General features: G+C 32.6%; 1 protein-coding gene across 2 annotated transcripts; it reads left to right on the top strand.

Annotated features, from left to right (window-relative positions):
• Positions 1-16,903: 16,903 nt before the first annotated feature.
• LOC111906130 (RNA-binding protein involved in heterochromatin assembly dri1) lies at positions 16,904-18,436 on the top strand. 2 transcript variants are annotated; one of them, XM_023901863.3, is made up of 4 exons: positions 16,904-17,044; positions 17,197-17,556; positions 17,723-17,793; positions 18,305-18,436. In XM_023901863.3, exons 2-3 carry the CDS (start codon positions 17,225-17,227, stop codon positions 17,790-17,792), a joined length of 402 nt encoding a protein of 133 aa, XP_023757631.1. In that variant the 5' UTR covers positions 16,904-17,044; positions 17,197-17,224; the 3' UTR covers position 17,793; positions 18,305-18,436. The 2 variants fall into 2 exon arrangements, with proteins under 2 accessions (XP_023757631.1, XP_023757632.1); XM_023901864.3 differs by lacking the exon at positions 18,305-18,436 and having other exon boundaries at positions 17,723-18,268.
• The last annotated feature ends 350 nt before the right edge of the window (positions 18,437-18,786 follow it).

Here is an 18,786-nt window from a genome sequence, read left to right as displayed (position 1 = left end):
TATTATCTCGGTTCGACGCCACTTGGCTGAGAAGTTGAGACCTGCTCATGACATTCTAAGCAGGATTGAAGGTGTTTCGGATATTGTTGTCCCTTCAAAACAAGGGGGAGAAGATGTTAGTCAGGGTCTACCACAACAACCTCCAAAAAGCAAACCCATCTCCCAACCAAAAGTTACTATTGCACTAAAGAGTAATGAAGCTTCGGTTAGTATGAAGAACAAAGGAAAGAAGAAAATTGGTGATGATGATGAGGTAGAAACCGAAGATGTGGTTGAAACCGAAGAAAAAGCTCCAAAAATCGAGGATCTTAAAATAAAGCGAAATGACCGAGAGCTTGAGGAAAAGCTTCACAAAGAAAATGAAGAAGTAGAAAGGGAGAGGAATCAAAAAGAAGTAAATGATGCTTTGGAATGAAGGAAATCTATGTTCCCTTTGTGGACGATGTAAAAACTTCTAAAGGAGGCAATTGAATCTCCAAGCACACATTGGCTTGAACCGGTCCTCTCATTTGATCTTGTGAATTCCAAGGACTCTCAATTCGATATCTCGATCACCCGAAAGGCGTTTATTTTTCATTGTTTTGAGCCAACTGTTGCCATCCCTTCTTCGGACCGGAAGGTTGATCGAGACCTGATTGAATACTATCTTGCATTCTCTCAACCGCAATACTTGACTTGGAGTAAATAGAAGATCACAACATTCAAGGTGTTGAAGCCTACTTCAGAAAGGAAGTTTATCAATGTCAAATTCAAAGTGACCCGAGGCTCAGACAACTCGGTTCATATGATTTTTCTCGCTGATTTGCCAAATTTGAATCCTTATGACTGGATCCTCCTGAACAATATCTTGCTGACTGATCAACAACAATACGAGCCTATCATCGATCACATCAAGCGAATGTTGGTGTGTTACATTCTTGAAGTCGCGAAGATGGATTAGGAGATCGCCTCTGCCTTAAGAAAGACACCCACTATCAAGCCAATTAGGAAGGCAAGCGACATCAACATGATGCTAAAGGGTAAAATCGACCCGAAGTATCATACTGTTATGTTCACCAGGGGCAAAGGCCAAAAGTGTCTGTTCTCTCTTGTAGACAAACACCTGCTCTCCACTTCTTGCCTGGAGCATATTCGCGATATCATCTACAGGTGCAATCAGAACAGTAAAGCTGATAAGAAGATGTTTTCGGATATGCTTTGGTGGTATATTAACTTTTGTCAAACTCTACTTGCCATCATACCGATTCTGTTCAAGACTGTGAAGAAAACCACCGTTACTCAACTGAAGTGATCTCTTGCCTCAATCAGTGGAAATGGGGAGATTGTTGAGTCTAGGGGTTGTGCCATTGGGCTTCACTAGTTTAGTCTAATGTATTCACGGTTTGTGCCTGTCCATCCGTGTATTTGTTATTAGGGTTTAGTATTTATGGTTCATACATGCATCACATTAGAGACGCTTCTTGAATATTTCTTTGATAGTACTGTAACCCTATCACACCTCTACAGTAGAAGTTCTTCGTCGAGCTCTTATGAGGTGTTGTTGTTTTAATCATTCGACATCTGTTTGATTCATTGTGTGTTTGCACTTTGGTTTACTTTCTGATTTATTTGTTAAGAATCTTTTCGATTTTAATAGAGTTTTCAACCCATCAGAATAAGCTTAAAGTCATATAGTTCATACTCTAATTTTCTATAAGGAAGCTTTGAAATAACTGCATTATGTGATGTTTTTGTGTTGTTTTTGCTGTTTTTTTGTTGATTTTTCTGTTTACTTCCTTTTTATGCTAATTTTGTATTGTTTTGTTGTTTGTGTGGTGTTTTAGTTGTAACACCCCGTTTTGAAAAGTACTTCGGTTGTGGTTTCGGAGGCCTAGGGTATAAGCGATTCGGTATTTTATAGGTCTCGAGGTTTATTCTAAAGGTTTTAAGGCTTGAGTGTGTAGTTAGGAGTGTAGGGCTTCTCGCCACCTTTTCATGGATATCAAGTTCGTCGGAAACGGACTTAGAATGAAGTAATTATAGCACTTTGAAGTTATTGGCAATATTGGTCCTAATGGAGAAAGATGGCAAGAAAGGACCATGCATGCAAGGTGGCCAATGCAAGAGTACACCCAGCGTAAGATGGGGTACGCCCAACATAGAAGGGTTAAGTGATCGCGGGTGCGGAGGGGCATACGCCCAGCGTACGAGAAGTACGCCCAACGTATGCTCAGAGTTCCCAAACCCTAATTTTAGGGTTGAGCCCTACATAAAGAGCCTTATGTCTCGATGTCCAGCCTCCATTTCCACCCTAAAGGAGCTACTACAAAACCCTAATTCATATTTGAGTATTCTTGGAGCTTAGAAGGTCACTAGAGAAGCATTTTTGGTGTTGTGGATCCATTTTCCAAACAAGAAATGAGCAAAGAAAGGTGGTGGTTCAAATGAGAGGTTGCAAATATAGGATTGTTGCTTCATTTCTAACATTTTCAAGGTATAAAGATCTAAACTTGCTGATTATCTTTTTAGATCTCTTAGATTGAGTTTTTGGACCATTTTGGTCCAAAGGTTGAAGCTTTGTGGTTCAATCCGATTTCAAGGACTTGGAGCTGCAACTCTTAGTTCTAAATGAGTCCCTAAGGCAGAAAGTTGGCATCTTGAATGTCTTATTGGGTTCATGCATTAGTTAAGAGCATTTCTATGATAATGGAATATCATTTTTGGAGTTTGGACTTGTTTGGGGCATGAAAAGTCACCAAGTCAGTGACTTTATGGATTAAGACGTTAAAAAGGACTTGGATCTATGATTTTAGCTTGTAGATAAGAGTATTAAGAACTTAATGGGAAAGTGACTTAACAGGGGAGTACATTGAGCATACATGCAGGTACGCCCAGCGTACACACCATTTGGCTAGTACGCTTCGCGTACATAGGAGTACGCCCAACGTACTCATCAGATATGGGTCTTGCGAGTTTTGGGCCTCGGTTTGGGCCATGCAGGGGATTTTGGTCCTTTGGGCCTTAGTGGGCCATCATGAGTCAGATAATGTGGGCCATGAAGATGTTTGGGATTAGCATAGGGCCCATTAGAGGGATTGGGCCCAATTTAGCAAATTGGGCCATTAGTGGGCACTAGTGGGCTTGGGAAGCCCATCCAGTGTTGGGCTTTTTTATATTATGATTTAGAGCCTTAGATATGCACCAAGTTGGACTAGGGGGTTAAATGGTCATTTTACCCTAAGAAGGATTATTGTTTTGGACTAAGTGATATTTTGGCATTGATAGCTCGGGGAGTCGAGAGATCAGTAGTTCGGGGATCTGCCAGCTAGCAGCAAGGGGTTATTCGCAGGATTCTACAATCAGCTTTGCGAGGTGAGTTTTCTCCAGTAAGAACGGGTCTGAGGCACAAATGTCGGCCTGTTTATGTATGTTAGTGCATACCGGATTTAGATCCGATGTTGGGGGTTAGCCCGATGCAGTTTATATGTTCCGGATTTCGGTCTGATGCCGAGCGAGGCCTGAGGAAGGATTATAGTTATGTTTCCGAGCTATGGTTCGATGTCGGGTGGTACCCGAGGCAGTAGTGTATGTTCAGTTATACTTGTTATCTTTGTGATACTTGTATGTGCCTGGTAGGGAGATGAGTGTGGGCGGGGGCTCGTATCTCATCACTAGTTGAGTGTGGACGGGGTTCCATATCTCATTAGTAGCAGAGTAGGGGCGGGGCCCAAGATATGTGGGGCCTTGAGAGTAGCAGTTATAGTATAGTGATTGTTTGTTATGTATTAGCATGTTTATATGTTATTGTTCTGTGTAGCGGGCATGGCCCGGAGACAGGCGGGGCCTAGTAGAAACATATTTGTATATCGAGCGAGGCTCGATGCCAGGCGGGGGCCTAATGGCGGATTCGTCCGATGTCGGGCGGGGCCCGATGTAGTTGGCTAGGCCCAGTGTTTGCAATATGTGTTTATGTGTATGGTATGTGGTAGTATGGAGAACTCACTAAGCTTCGTGCTTACAGTTTTCAGTTTTGGTTTAAGGTACTTCCGGTAGTGGAGGGAGGAGCTCGGCATGACTGCATGACACACACCAAGAAGTTTTTAGCCTGGGATGTTTACTCTGATAAAAAGAATATGTTTTGAGATGATACTCTGATTTGATATAACGATTTTTGTTTATGAATGAAATGGTTGATAATTATGGTTTTTATTAATGATTTAAAACGAAATTTTTGGTCTTGATTTTTGGGATGTTACATTTGTCGTATTTATATGTTGATTTTGTTATTTATATGCTATTTTGTATTGTTTTTCTGTAGATTTTGGTGTTTATGTGTTGTTTTTGTTATTTTATGCTGGTTTTGAGTTGTTTTTTTTTTTGTTCTTGTGTTGTTTTTGTGTTGATTCTGTTGTTTTTTCGTATGGATTTTGTTGTTTTTTGTGTCATTATCGGGTTATGGGGAGAGTAGGTTTAAATTTGGGTGATATATAGATGGGTGGACACAACGGTGATGCTATGGATTGGACCGAAGAATGTGAAAATGAAAAGTATTTGTCAAATATTCTACATGAAAGAGTTAAAAGAGATCCTAACATGGCTCCAATCTTCAAAGGAACCGACTAGGTAGAAATGGATGAACAAGTTTTATGAAATTTGCTATAAGATATGGCCCCAAGAAGTTAAAAGGAAAATACCACCATATGAGATTTGTGCATACGAAGTTTAGTGAGTTGATCAACCATACAAGTGTCACATGGGATGTTGCATCGGGAAAAGTATTTGCTAATGACACTGTTTGGGATGATTATTTTAGGGTATAAACTTTTTTAAGCTTGATAATTTGTTAATTTTGGCTTACTATGCTAACTAGTAAGGTATTTTTATGCCAAATATTAAAGCGAGAGAAAGTTTTCAAAACATTCAAGAAAAAGGGTTGCAAGATCTATCCATTGTTGAGTCTTGTGTTCAGTAGTTCTACAACTTCTAGTGCTTTTCATAATGCATCAACTTGTGCTCCTCAAACATCAGAATAAGAGCGTAGAATTGAAGATGAGTACCTAGATGTGGGTAGTGTTGGCGAGAGTGCATTTGATGGGGGTAGCCGAAAAGGAAAACGTAAGCCAGAAGGGGACATTGAGGGTCTACCCGGTACAAGAAGAGAGAAAAAAAAGTGATGGAAGCTCCAAGTATGATATCCTTTTAGATGCATGGTCAGACTCAATGATTGCTAGAATGGAAAGGGATTTAGCAAAAGCATAGCGATATAAATCAAAGTATAGAGACACAACAAACACGTTTGTAGAGGAATACTCTATTGGTGATTGCCTTGCTATCTTGGAAGTTACAACCAATGTTAGTTCTAAATCTTACAACAAGGCATTATCATTATTTCTTGATATTAATTGGAGAAAAATGTTCCTAATGATTTCTGAGAATAGGAGAAAAGATTGACTTGATTCTTTGGATGAGTAGTTTTACAATGTTGGGATGTCGTATGAAACTTTATACAAATTATTGCACTAGTTTATTTGGTATTTGAATTTGTTGTGTCGTGTGTTTGATGTTTATGTATGAACATGATGTCATTTATGGTACATTTTGATGATATATATATATATATATATATATATATATATATATATATATATATATATATATATATATATATATATATATATATATATAGTAGGATCAAATAAGAACACCTAAAAGGTTGAGAACACGAGAGCACATCTTGACCATCTAATTTTTATTATGTGTGGCTATAATTAATTGTTATTTTTCTAATTATTAATACATTTAATTTTTAAATTTTAAAATCAAAGAAAATTATAAATGTTATTAAGGTAAATAAATATTACCATAATTTTGTAAACTCCTATAATTACTCTCTGCCTCTCTATTTCATTGACCTACTCTCTGCCTCTCCACCTCGCCATCACCAAAACCCTCCAAGGCTTCAACGCCAAATCGGCCTCCTGTAACTCGATCTCCAGTCGGTCTCCTACAACTCGATTTTAGTTCATCAGTATTCATTGGAGATTCTTGACATGCATCCTTGAATCTGATGGAACAGATGCGTTTTTGGATAATAATTGGATTTTGATCAAGTATTTGGTTCATCAGATTCCAGTTGAAACTAAAAATCAAGTTTTCATTCATTTTCGACTCATAATTTTTTTTTGAAAAATGACATTTGTTCTCGTTCTCTCTTTAATTGACGATATTTGTTCGATTCCTTTCATCGTTAAGCTGAAATTGACTAAATCGCCTGATTATATTCATTCAATTTTATGTGTTTGGGATTAAAGACGACTCAGAGAATATTATTGATTTGATCAGTAAGTTGATTTAAAGAAGATTGATTTGTTGTTGATGAATCCATTTGGCGTTTTTGTTTATTTAAATGATGAAATATGTTTTTTTAGTTTGAAGAACATGAAAAATTTTCTTGGTATGGATTTTGATTAGAAAAGGTTCTTGGAATTAAAAGTTGGGGTGTTATGGAAGAAGAATTCAGTTGTTTATCGAATGATTGTAGTTGTTCCAACAGACATCGAAGCATTGAATTTAAAGTCAAATGCAAATGGTCAAAGTTAGTGTTCTTATGAAGTGTCCAGATTCACATGAATTTGGATAGTTCTCAAGTTTGGTCAAATTTGATGCTTTTGCAAATTATCAAAGAAATGTCTTAAGAAGTGGGGATGGATATCGAAGTGTATGAATAGCAATGTATTCATTTGTGAATAGCAGTGTATTCATGTGTGAATGGTTGTATTTATTTATGAATAGCAGTGTATTCAATTATAGAGAGACTGATTTGTTATTTATGAATAACAGTGTATTCATTTGTGAATAACAGTGTATTTATGTGTGAATGGTTGTATTTATTTATGAATATTGGTGTATCCATGTGAATGAGTGTATTTATTTATGATTAGAAGTATTCATTTTATGAAGAAAATGATAGCTTTTACACTTTTTTTATTTTCAATTGATGAAAAAGTCATTGAATTATTTGTAAATTGATGTGTACTCATTTGTGCTTGGAGTAGTATCAGGTTTTTTGAAGAAACATTTCGTTTGTGAATATAAGTGTATTGATTCAGGATTGTATTTCTATTCATTTTTTTTAAAACAAAAACATGAAATAGGAGAAAAAATGATTTTTTTAAAGATTTTTTTTTCAAATTTAAAATAATTTCGAGTAAAAATATTTTTTATATTCCATTAATAAGAAAAATAAACAATTGAATATTTCTTTGTTTTTTGGTACCTGGTCCTAAATTTAAGGGGATTTGATTGATTTTTATTTTATTTTAATTTAATTAAAGTATAAAGCTACTAATATGCCCTTATATATTGATTGGTCCAGATCTGTTTTTTGCGTTCTCAACATTTTAGACGTTCTTATTTGATCCTTTCCCTATATATATATATATATATATATATATATATATATATATATATATATATGAAACTTGATGTGTTATTTACTTGACAAACATTAATTATGAATGATTTATTATGCATATAAAGTGCTACAATGTTAGATTCCTCATATAGTATCTCTTATTCAGACGACGATGATGATATGGATGATATGATGATGTTCTTTTTCATAAAACCGAATGAGATAAATTTTATTGATCGAACTCCTTGTAGGACGTTTATGCTAAGTGGAAAAAAATACATTAGAGAGATATTATGCAGGAATCCTATTCAATGTATGAAGCAATTATGATGAAGCCACATGTTTTTTTGAATTGGTGTGATAAACAAAAGATGATGGGTTTGTTGCAAGATTGTAAGGAAGTAAGTGCAGAAGAAGGTTTGTCAATGAGTTTGCAGATTATTTTCATGGCACAACACAAAGACTGATTTCTGATCGTTTTCAACATTCCACTTCCATCGTGCAATAGTGGTTTAAGAATGTATTAAGAGCTTTGAAGGCATTTGCTCTTTCAGTAGTTAAAACAGTTGATAGAGGTGAATATCAACCATAAATTCGAGCAAATTCAAGATGGTATCCATTCTTTATGGTATTCATTGATCTCTCCTTGTTAATATTTACACATATATGCTTTATTTCTCTATATATATCTCTCTCACAAATATATATATATATATATATATATATATATATATATATATATACATACATATCAATGTTGTAAAAATCCCGATTAGGTCCTGATTAATCTCCGATTAATCCCTAGGCACTACTCGACCGATTAGAGAGCGCCTTGCGATTAATCCATGCATACAAAATGACTGAAACAGTAGAACCCGATGAAATTTTAACACTTTGAAGAAGTTATATCTCAATAGAAACTATTTGATGTATGATTAGTGTTGTATTTATCGTATTAACCTATTTTGTTATAATATTAGCGGTATTTATGAACTTTTATATGATATTAGTCCCATTTAATTTTTTAAAATCTAACAAATTAGCAATTAGTGGTCCCCGATTAATCTCCGCATATCCGATTAATCCCTTAACCCCAGTCCACCAACTAGCTAACGTCAAGCGATTTTTACAACCTTGATATATATATATATATATATATATATATATATATATATATATATATATATATATATATATATATATATATATATATGGCTAGGTTAAAGTGTTTTTTACATTTATTGTGTACCAGAATGCACTAATAGAAATATAGTAAAATTATATTATTATTTAATTAAATAATGATAGATATTAAATGATTTCAATAATTGTATGTATATTAAATGATATACATAATTATAATTTTCTCTTTATGGAAATTAATTAAATTCGTCATTAATGTCAGCAATAACATTCTTTCAGAATGAATTCGTATCTAGGTTTTTATGTTAGCAATAATGTTATTTCAGGACTCACTCACTTAAAATACAATAAAGTTGTATGGAATATGAAGAATGAGGGTGTATTCTAGTAGAATATACTCTTGTTCTTCTAGAATACACTCTTATTATTTTATATATGAATTCATTATAAAAGAATATTATTATTGATACTAATTACGAATTAAATTACTTTCCATAAAAATGAATTATAAATATGGATATCATTTAATATATACTCAATTCTCATTGGTGCATTCTAGCACACAATAGATGTGAGAAACATTTGAACCTACCTATATATATATATATATATATATATATATATATATATATATATATATATATATATATATATATATATATATATATATATATATATATATATATATATATATATAATTTCTATGTAGAATTGTATCGGTGTTATTGATGACACACATGTAACAGCTTGGGCTCCATCATCAAAGCAAAAGTCATTTCGAGGTAGAAGAGCAGTTCTTGTAACACAAAATGTGATGGCAATTTGCTCCCATGAAATGATGTTCACTTTTGTGTATTCCGACTGGGAGGGAACGGCAAATGAATCTCATGTATTTTACGATGCTGTTATTAGACCCGAAAATAAATTTCCAATACCAGTTGGTGGTAAGATTTATCAATTGTTTTTTCATCGCATTTATTTAATATATTTTTTAAATACTCAACTCATATATATATATATATATATATATATATATATATATATATATATATATATTCATTATGTGGTTGTAAATAATTTCTATGTTGTTGATAGCGGGTATCCAAATTTGAAGGGATTTTTAGCACCATATCGTGGTGAACGGTATCATCGTTCAGATTCGCAACATGTTAGTGGAGTTAGGGGAAAGAAAGAATCATTCAACTTCATGCATTCATGTGTTCATAATGTCATTGAATGAGCATTTAGTGTTCTGAAAAAAAGATTTCATATTCTTCAAGATATACCAAATTATCCGTTGAGACGTCAAATGTTGATTCCGCATGCATGTTGTGCATTGCATACATATATACGAATGGAAGATAGGGTCGACACTTTATTTACTAGATATGGTGATAAAAATCTTCACAACATTGAAGAGAGTTTGCAAGTGGTTCTAGAGGGGTTTCCTTTGAATATGACGATTCAAGATGAGATGCTTCAAGTTAGAGATTCAATTGCTGATATGTTGTTGGAAAAGTATACAAAACGACATCAGAGACACTTGCTTGCTTGATAATATTATAGTATTAGAAATGGTTTATGGATAATGTTTTTTTATGTTGAATTTTACATTAAAATTTATGTTTGATATTCTAATATTAAAGTTGTGTTTGGTTTTATGTTAAAATATATTTCATTTTATGTTATTGGAAAATGTTTAATTTTATGTTAAAATATTTCTAACATTGTAATATTTAAAATACTGAAAATGAAAAGTGATAAGAAAATGCACAACCAAACGTGTTCTCTAATTTTCCAAAATGGAAAGTGAAAACTCCATCGCTTTCAACGAAACGTTATTTCAAAATTTTCATTGAAAACTGAAAATGAAAGCGCAACTCTATTTTCTGAAAATGTTTTCTTAGAAAATAAAAACAGTTTTCCATAATCAAATGTACCCTAAGTATTTTGGAGATGACTACTAGAGAAAAAGAGAGAATGATGATTATGTTTGATTTGTTTTTAGAGATAGAGGGAAATAAAAAATTAAATTTTTTGTTAAAGAGGGAAAAAATAATGAAATTTCAATAAAGTGTGAAAACTGAAATTTTTTAGACGATGGAAAAAATTGAACTCCCTCCAAATATTAGTTTTATTTTTCAAAATTGTCACCATATAACACTTATATTGACATGTTTTTTTTTCATTTTTATTGTTACTATTTTTTAGGCTTGGCAATCCGGTTGGGTTCGGATTTGTGGGTTGGTGGGTCCGAAAACATAAATTCAACCCAACTCATATATTATATGGGTTGGCGGCTCATGGGTTGGAAACCTCAACCCAACCCAACCCATATAATTCATTTAAATATATGGGTTCGTAGGTTCATAAGTTAATGGATCAAACCCAACCCATATAACTCGTTTAATAAATAAGCAACACATTTTCAAAAATGAGGTTTTTTCAACAGAAATTCATAAAATGATTAAAGTAATTAACATCAAAAAAGGAGGTTTTCAACATAAATTCATAAAATCAATAACATCCAAATAAGATTGAAAATTGAAAACATTCATAGAAAGTGAATGTGTTCTTCGTTCGTGACTCGTGAGTATCTAAAAATAATGACATGTGTTTTTTCTTTTGTGATTAATGAACCGCAAATGTAGATTAGCCACATATGAATATAGAAGTAATACAATGATATGAAATATTACGAATACAAATGAAAATCAAATTTCATTAATAATTAAATATATCAATGTCTTTAAATGTAAATTTCATTAATATATATATATATATATATATATATATATATATATATATATATATATATATATATATATATATATACGGGTTGGTGGGTTGACCTGTGAACCCAAACAGGATAATCCAACCCATGAAATAAACGGGTTGTTGGGTTGGTAGGTTAATGGGTTGTCACCCTTACTATTTTTTACATTTAGATACACATGAAAATTAAAACATGACTATAAAATACTTTTAGTTACATGTCTTATGTTTTTTAAATGTCATAATAAAATATTGTCGCTTGTTGTTATTCTTTTATATTCAAAATCATTAACTTTAGACATACATATGGAATTTAATTGTTATCATAAAACACTGATATTCACATGTTTTTTTTTAAATCTCATAATAAAATAATTATTGTCACAATGATCTATCGTGGCTAGTATTTGTCACATTTTTTTAATGTAAAATAGTGACAAAATGTGTGAAAATAGTTTGCAATGGTGACAGATTTTACTAGTGTTGGTGACATTGTATGATTACTTTTAGTTAACATGTGACAACATTACTAGACTTTAATTAATGATCTTTAGTGACGCAAATAACCAAAACCATGACCGCCTTTTAAAAAAAAAATCGTTGTCATATGTCCTTTTTGTACTATTGATCCCTCGTTTCAACGGTTAGAGTAACTACATGAGGCGTCACATAGATCACTGATGCAGACAATAGTGGTGATGCCATTAGTAGCGGCATCTAATATTAGCGGCGACACCACACGACGCCAAACACGTATGTTTTATGTTGCTGCTAATAGTGATTGTCGCCGCTAATGTCATCGCCACTGTTGGCAACATTTCTTGTAGTGAGGAGAGTTAAAGATGATGGATTAAAGATGAGTATAACACATTGACTTAGGGACTTTCGAAACTACTTATATTTGGATCACCATTGAAGATTGAAGGGTTATTTGGTAATCTTGGTTTTGTTTCAAGATAGTTTGTTAAAAATGTTTTGAAACCATAATTTTCATGGCAATGTTTAATGTCAATTCAACATTTTTAGAAATAATTGCATTTAAATGTGACCTATTAGCACGTTACTTTCCTTTTATACAACATTTTTACATTGTTACCTCTTGATTTATGTTTCATGTGAATTCTGAAATGATCATCGATGTGAGGGCATATGGTTATTATGAATATTAGATGATTATTATGAATTCCATTTATTTAAGAATGTTTTCTTTTTAATTGGGTTATTTGAATATTACTAGAATTGTAAACCTCTTAACAAAGACATGTGAGTAAATGTGAGTAAATTACATGGATGGTCCTGTAGTTTGGGGTAATTTGGATGTTTGGTCCTTAATTTATTTTTTTAACTCGGATTTTTCATATGGTTTCATTTTCTTGCGCATTTGGTACCTGACTGACTTGAAATGACCAATATACCATTATCTATTATTTTTGTTGTTTTGTTTTTTATTAATTTATTTAATATATGTGGGTTCATCATCCTCACCGTTACCCCGACCTCCCTCCACTCTCACCTTCTTCTCTTGAAGGACTATCGACCTTCCCATGCCCCCACCTAATTCATGTTACCTACAACCTATCAATCTTCATATTTGCATAGAAATCCAATACATTAAACCACCAAAAAAATATGGAATGGAAAACAAATTCTCGGATCCATCAAAATGAAAAAAATATCAATATTTTAAACATGTAATAAAATAAAACCTAATTTCAAATCCTTTAATAAAAATATAAGGCTAAGAATAAGAGGAATCCTTGAACCAAAAGTTTAGATGAAACCTTCTATCAACAAACTTTTGAATCGACACTACAAATAAAAAAATATAAAAAATATAAAATAATTAAAAAAAACCGTAATAAACTAAAACCTAGAGAATGTGAGTCTGAGTGTTAACTGTGGAAAAGAAGGTGAACATACAAAATTCAGCACACACTATATCGTGCACGATTCAGTTTTCCTCGAATTCGGTTTTTGGATTCTAGCATTTATACAATTGCCACATTTCCCCTAAATACAATTGTCAAACAACATCTGCAGAATGTTTGAAAGGGTTTCTGATCCATCTGGCTGCAGGTTTCTAGAGAATGGGGAAGGGGTCAGCCACATCGTGCAGGTTTTGATCAGAAGAGGTTATCAACGACGATTTGAAGGCTTTGGTTGGCTGCGATGACAGTTTTAGTTGAATAGGGGAGATCGCACCAAAGAGATATCAGAAAAGGGAAGGGGAACTGAGAAAGATGTTTGTGTGGTGGCGACAGATGTCGGTGGCGGTAAAGGGGGACAAAAATGTAGGTGGAATTTTAAGGAAGATGTGTGGTTCTTGACCGAGAGAACATATTTATTTATCATCGTGTGGGTTAGTTGTTCTTGACTGAGAGAACATCGTGTGGATTAGTGGTGAGGAAAGCAAAGAAAGAAAGTTAAAAAGATGAATGAATACGAGGAGGTGGGCCTACATATTTATTTATCATTTCTTTTTAATAAACAAATCATAAATGATAATTAAAAGATAAAATAATAGTAAGATGGGCAAAATAGTCTTTTTAAGAGTAACACAGACCAAAGCGCAACAAAATCAAGTTATAAAGATTGTTAAGTTAAAAAAATAAGTTAGAGACCAAACGCACAAATTACACTAAACCACAGGGACCATTCGTGTAATTTACTCAAGACATGTAGATATAGATTTCTATTCATATCATCATCTTTCTTCTACTTCTGTCCTTGGTCGATTTTCACAGCCAAGTAACCTCCCTCCATTGTCGATTCTATCAAGTGAATAAGAGTGTCTTGTGGTTTTTCCCGCAAGGGTTTTCCATCCAAGATTCGTGTGTTTGTGATTTTATAGGTTCAAGCATCTTAGAGCTCTTCCAATTAAAGAAAGAAGGGAAGTCAAATGTTATAAATAGTGATTGGGTTCTTGCTTATCAAATCGTAAGTCGACAAACAAATGTTATCGAATCAACTAAAAGTTTGACATGTCAGTAAGATTGGTGCCCAGTGCATCAAGTATAGTGTTATCCATCACTAATGTCCACCTGTCACGGAAGAATATTCTTCTTTGAGGAGTTCGAGATATCGAAACCATTTATATCTCTTGTTATCCATTCGTGTCCACGTGGGAGGTATGGTTGTAATTGGTAAAGAATACCCTTTTGTTCTTCAACTGAACTTCCAACTTGCTGTGGGACTTCAACTCCCAAATCTCTTGCTTTTGCGATGAAATATGTGTTGCCCTGAGGTGTCACTAATCATCTTATATGTAGTTTCAAAAAGAAAGTTTTCAGAAACATGCTTTATTTGAAATTTGTTACGAAATGATGACAACATTATGGATGAGAGATTTAGAAAGTACACATGATTTTGCCAAATAAAATATACGATTAAAGTTAATTTTCAAAATTTAGCTCAAATGTACATATTGATGTTTAAGTTATATATACACACATGCATAAAGTGATGGAGAAAGCAATGTGTATGGCACAAGTGATCGGATATATGAATCTTCGAGTGGGATTTTGAATTATTGCCAACAAAAGCACATGAAATGAATCTTCAAGTGGGATTTTGAATTATTGCAAAAAAGAATCGAAGACATGGCATGGAAACAAAGGAAGAATAGAATTCTCTAATGGTGCATTGCTACGTTATAAGGAATTTATTCGTGTATATGGAAGAGAAAACGAAACTTTTGGTCTCAAATCCAACCCAAACTAAATAAACCTACACAAAGCCACTACTAGAAAAGGCATCACTTGCAATATATAGAAATAAATAGCAAGGTGCTAATCTGTCACAAAACTCTGTGTAACTCCAAAAGAAACAGTGGCAATTTTAAATAAGCAAGAGACAAAACAATCATAGATTCTGTTAATGATGCCAAAAGGAGTCTAAAAAAAACTAGACAAAATTTCATAATTGGTCCCTATGGTTTGAAAAATATCTTATTTTGAGGATTTTCATGGAAATGTCACGCCACTAGTCCCTGTGGTTTGCAAAATTATAAGAAAGATTCTCCTTCCGTTAAATTTAACTTTTCAGTTGTTAAATTTTAATAAAAATACTATTTTACCCTTGTACCAAATTTGCAATATACTACAAACATCAAGGACCATTTGTGTACTTTTGTGTGTGTATATATATATATATATATATATATATATATATATATATATATATATATATATATATATTAATTTTATATATATGTATGTATATAATTTCAAGAATTTGTTAACTTTTTTTTTTTTTAACTTTTCGATATTTTTTTTTTCTATTTTTATTTTATAGTTATACTTATTTATGGTTATTTTTAATGTTTTTATTTATTTTGATTCAAGTAATAAACTTAAATTCAATAAACCATGTCGAAACCGTTTTTTCTTTAATTTTTCTTATTTGTGAATTGAAGTGTTAATGTTTTTTTAGGTCATTACGGTTCATGTTTTTTACTTGAATGTTTCATAGTTAATATCGTTAGCAACTTTATGTTTGCATTTATCATCATCATTATTATTACTATTTACTTGAATCAAAATAAATAAAAACATTAAAAAAATCATAAATAAATAAAATTATAAAATAAAAATAGAAAACAAAATGTCGAAAAAATAAAAAAAAAGTTATCAAATTGTTGAAATCATATATATATATATATATATATATATATATATATATATATATAATTTCAAATTTACAAAATTACACAAATGGTCCTTAAGGTTTATAGTATATTTCAAATTTGGTACTAAGGTAAAATAGTCTCTTTCATTAAAATCTAGTAGATGAAAAGTTAGCTTTAATGGCAGGAGAATATTTCATGGAATTTTGCAAACCACAAGGACTAGTGGCGTGTCGTTTTTTTTAAAGTCGTCAAAGTGAAATATTTTGTAAACCAAGGGACCAATTACCAAATTTTCTCAAAAAACTATTACCACTCCATAGACATGTAGACAAGTTAGTGACACTTTTGGGCATTGCCAAGTGTCTTTAGTTAAAGGTCATGCGTTTTTTTGTTTTTCTTGGAACGGAAATGTCATGTGATAATACATGACTACATGAGTGTATATGTATAATCAGACACATGAAGGTCATGGGGTCGATACAGTTTATGCTCATATGGCTTCCACGTCATCTCTTTAGTGGGTCCATCCATGTCAACAATCAATGAAGTGAAAGTAAAATGGATATATCATATTCTTTCAACTTTTCTAATAAACATATTGTATAGCCTTCAAACAGCTTACTATGTAGGTATTGGTTAAAATGAATATGATGGCCTTTTATCCAAATAACTCAGTTTATATAAAGAGGTATACTCTTGGTCTCTTGGAACTTAACATGGGACTAGTTTTGCTTCAAAATCTAGTGTCACTAGCTTAATTATGTTTCATCTCAAATGCTCTTTATTCCCAAACTATCGTAAAGAGTTAGGATGGTATATACACATTTTTTCTTCTAATTTTGTAATCCCAAGAGGAGCTAGTAGGATCATGCATAAATTAATACCGATTATACGATTTTGGTTCACATTATTATATCTATGTGTTTTATTCTTGAAGGATGCGTAAGAGATTTGATTGTTCATTGAATTGGGATATTTACGCGACGGACCGGGTTTTTCTTGATTTATTATGAGGGTCCCACTTTTGGAATCCTTTGGCAAGTATATAAACCATTCAAGTTCATTCTGGAGAACCACAAACTAACACATACACCATCTTTCTCAAGGTTAGTAAACAAATGTTATAATCTAAATTCTAAACAACCAAAACCGATTATCTAAATGTCCAACAAAAAAAAAACTTGTTTCAATTCTTTTACTTGTGATAACATTATTTGAGTTAAAATGTGACAGTTTTGTATCCATTATATTATTTCAGGTTTAATTTGAACCTACAACAAAAGAAAATGAGCAATGGAGACTGGATGTGTGGTGCATGCCAACATATAAATTTCAAGAAACGTGATGCATGTCAAAGATGCCAGTGTCCTAAATTCGCTACACCTACAGAAATGTCGAATTATGGCATTGATAGAACAGAAGTTTTAGCAGGAGATTGGTATTGTTCAACGTTTAATTGTGGTTCACACAATTATGCTAGTAGAACTGTGTGTTATAGATGTGGTGCACTTAAAGATTACACAACAACTGCCATGATAGCAGCATCAACCGCAGGCTATTACACTCATGATTCTAGTGCCCTTCCAGGTTGGAAAAGTGGCGATTGGGTTTGCAATAGGTAACATATATGATATATCTGGTAGAATTTCGAATTAAAAGCTTCAAATTTTGCATGAAGTATTAAAAGGAAAAGAAGAATATCATTTTTCCACTTGCATAAAGTATTTGAACGTGAAATATTTGGTAAAATTTGATTTTGATTTTGAGTCTTGAACTCCGAACAGGCTAGGCTGTGGAGTTCACAATTATGCAAGTAGAATGGAATGCTACAAATGTAAAACACCAAGGGAATAAGGTTGTCCACCAATCTCTCATTTATCTCATTTGAATGATTAACTTTTGTGCATAATATTCTTTCGCTTAAGTCTCAATCAATGACTAGAAATTTTTGAACGATGTGTTGAATTGTATTTAAAAGAGATCCCACGTACCTAGCTTTGCGACATTATATGCTTTCACAATATCGTTTTAGTGCGTGTGTCATTTCTTCTGATCAATACAAAGTTTAATATGAAACCCTTTTTTCCTATATATACCAAACAATCTACATTGCTACACCTAGATTTGATGTCATTTTTATACCATTTGCACCCAAGTGTGTCGAAAATGCAATTCTAGTTGAAAGGATGTACATCCAAAGGCATTTGTAAATCCCACTTGAACTTTGTTGAAGTCATTTTCATTATATTCTTGTTTAGCCAAAAAAAAAAAAGGGTCGATGGACACTTGCTTAAAATCCCCGAATTGTCAACCACCTTTACATTGTTTAGTTCATTAAAGTAGTTAAAAATTCTCTTGATTTTCAGGATGCAAGTGAGTTCATCCAAGAGAGGTTTATGAAGTTGTGACAACAATTAACTATATGTACTCCATTGACTCTTATTCTTTAATTGTATCTACGAGAGTTAATTGGTTCAACGATTTGCTTCTTATTTTCACATTTTGGAATCACTGATTTCTAACTTTATGTGTAGAGAAAAACTCAATTTGTAAGTATACTAATTCCTCAAAAACACTTGACTTCCGTCACAGAGAGTTATTTGCATGAGACCCGTTGCCAAAGTGCCATCACAAAACATAAATATCAGATAGAACTTAATTTGTAGGGGACCAAGAATACATAGGACCAAATGCCATTTGAGAAAAAATGTTCCAAAAGCTAGCCGTTGAAAACAAAAGCACGTTATAAAAATAATAGATTTAAGGAATATGTGTGAAACCATCGGTCATATAATGTGTAGTAAACATCATGTCACTAGAATCTAAATAATTATATGCTAATAATTTG

The sequence above is a fragment of the Lactuca sativa genome, chromosome 8, assembly GCF_002870075.4.
Source record: "Lactuca sativa cultivar Salinas chromosome 8, Lsat_Salinas_v11, whole genome shotgun sequence".
Classification (NCBI taxonomy): Eukaryota; Viridiplantae; Streptophyta; class Magnoliopsida; order Asterales; family Asteraceae; genus Lactuca; species Lactuca sativa.
The sequence above is the reverse complement of the archived record's forward strand: the minus strand, read 5'-3'. Positions and strand labels throughout refer to the sequence as shown.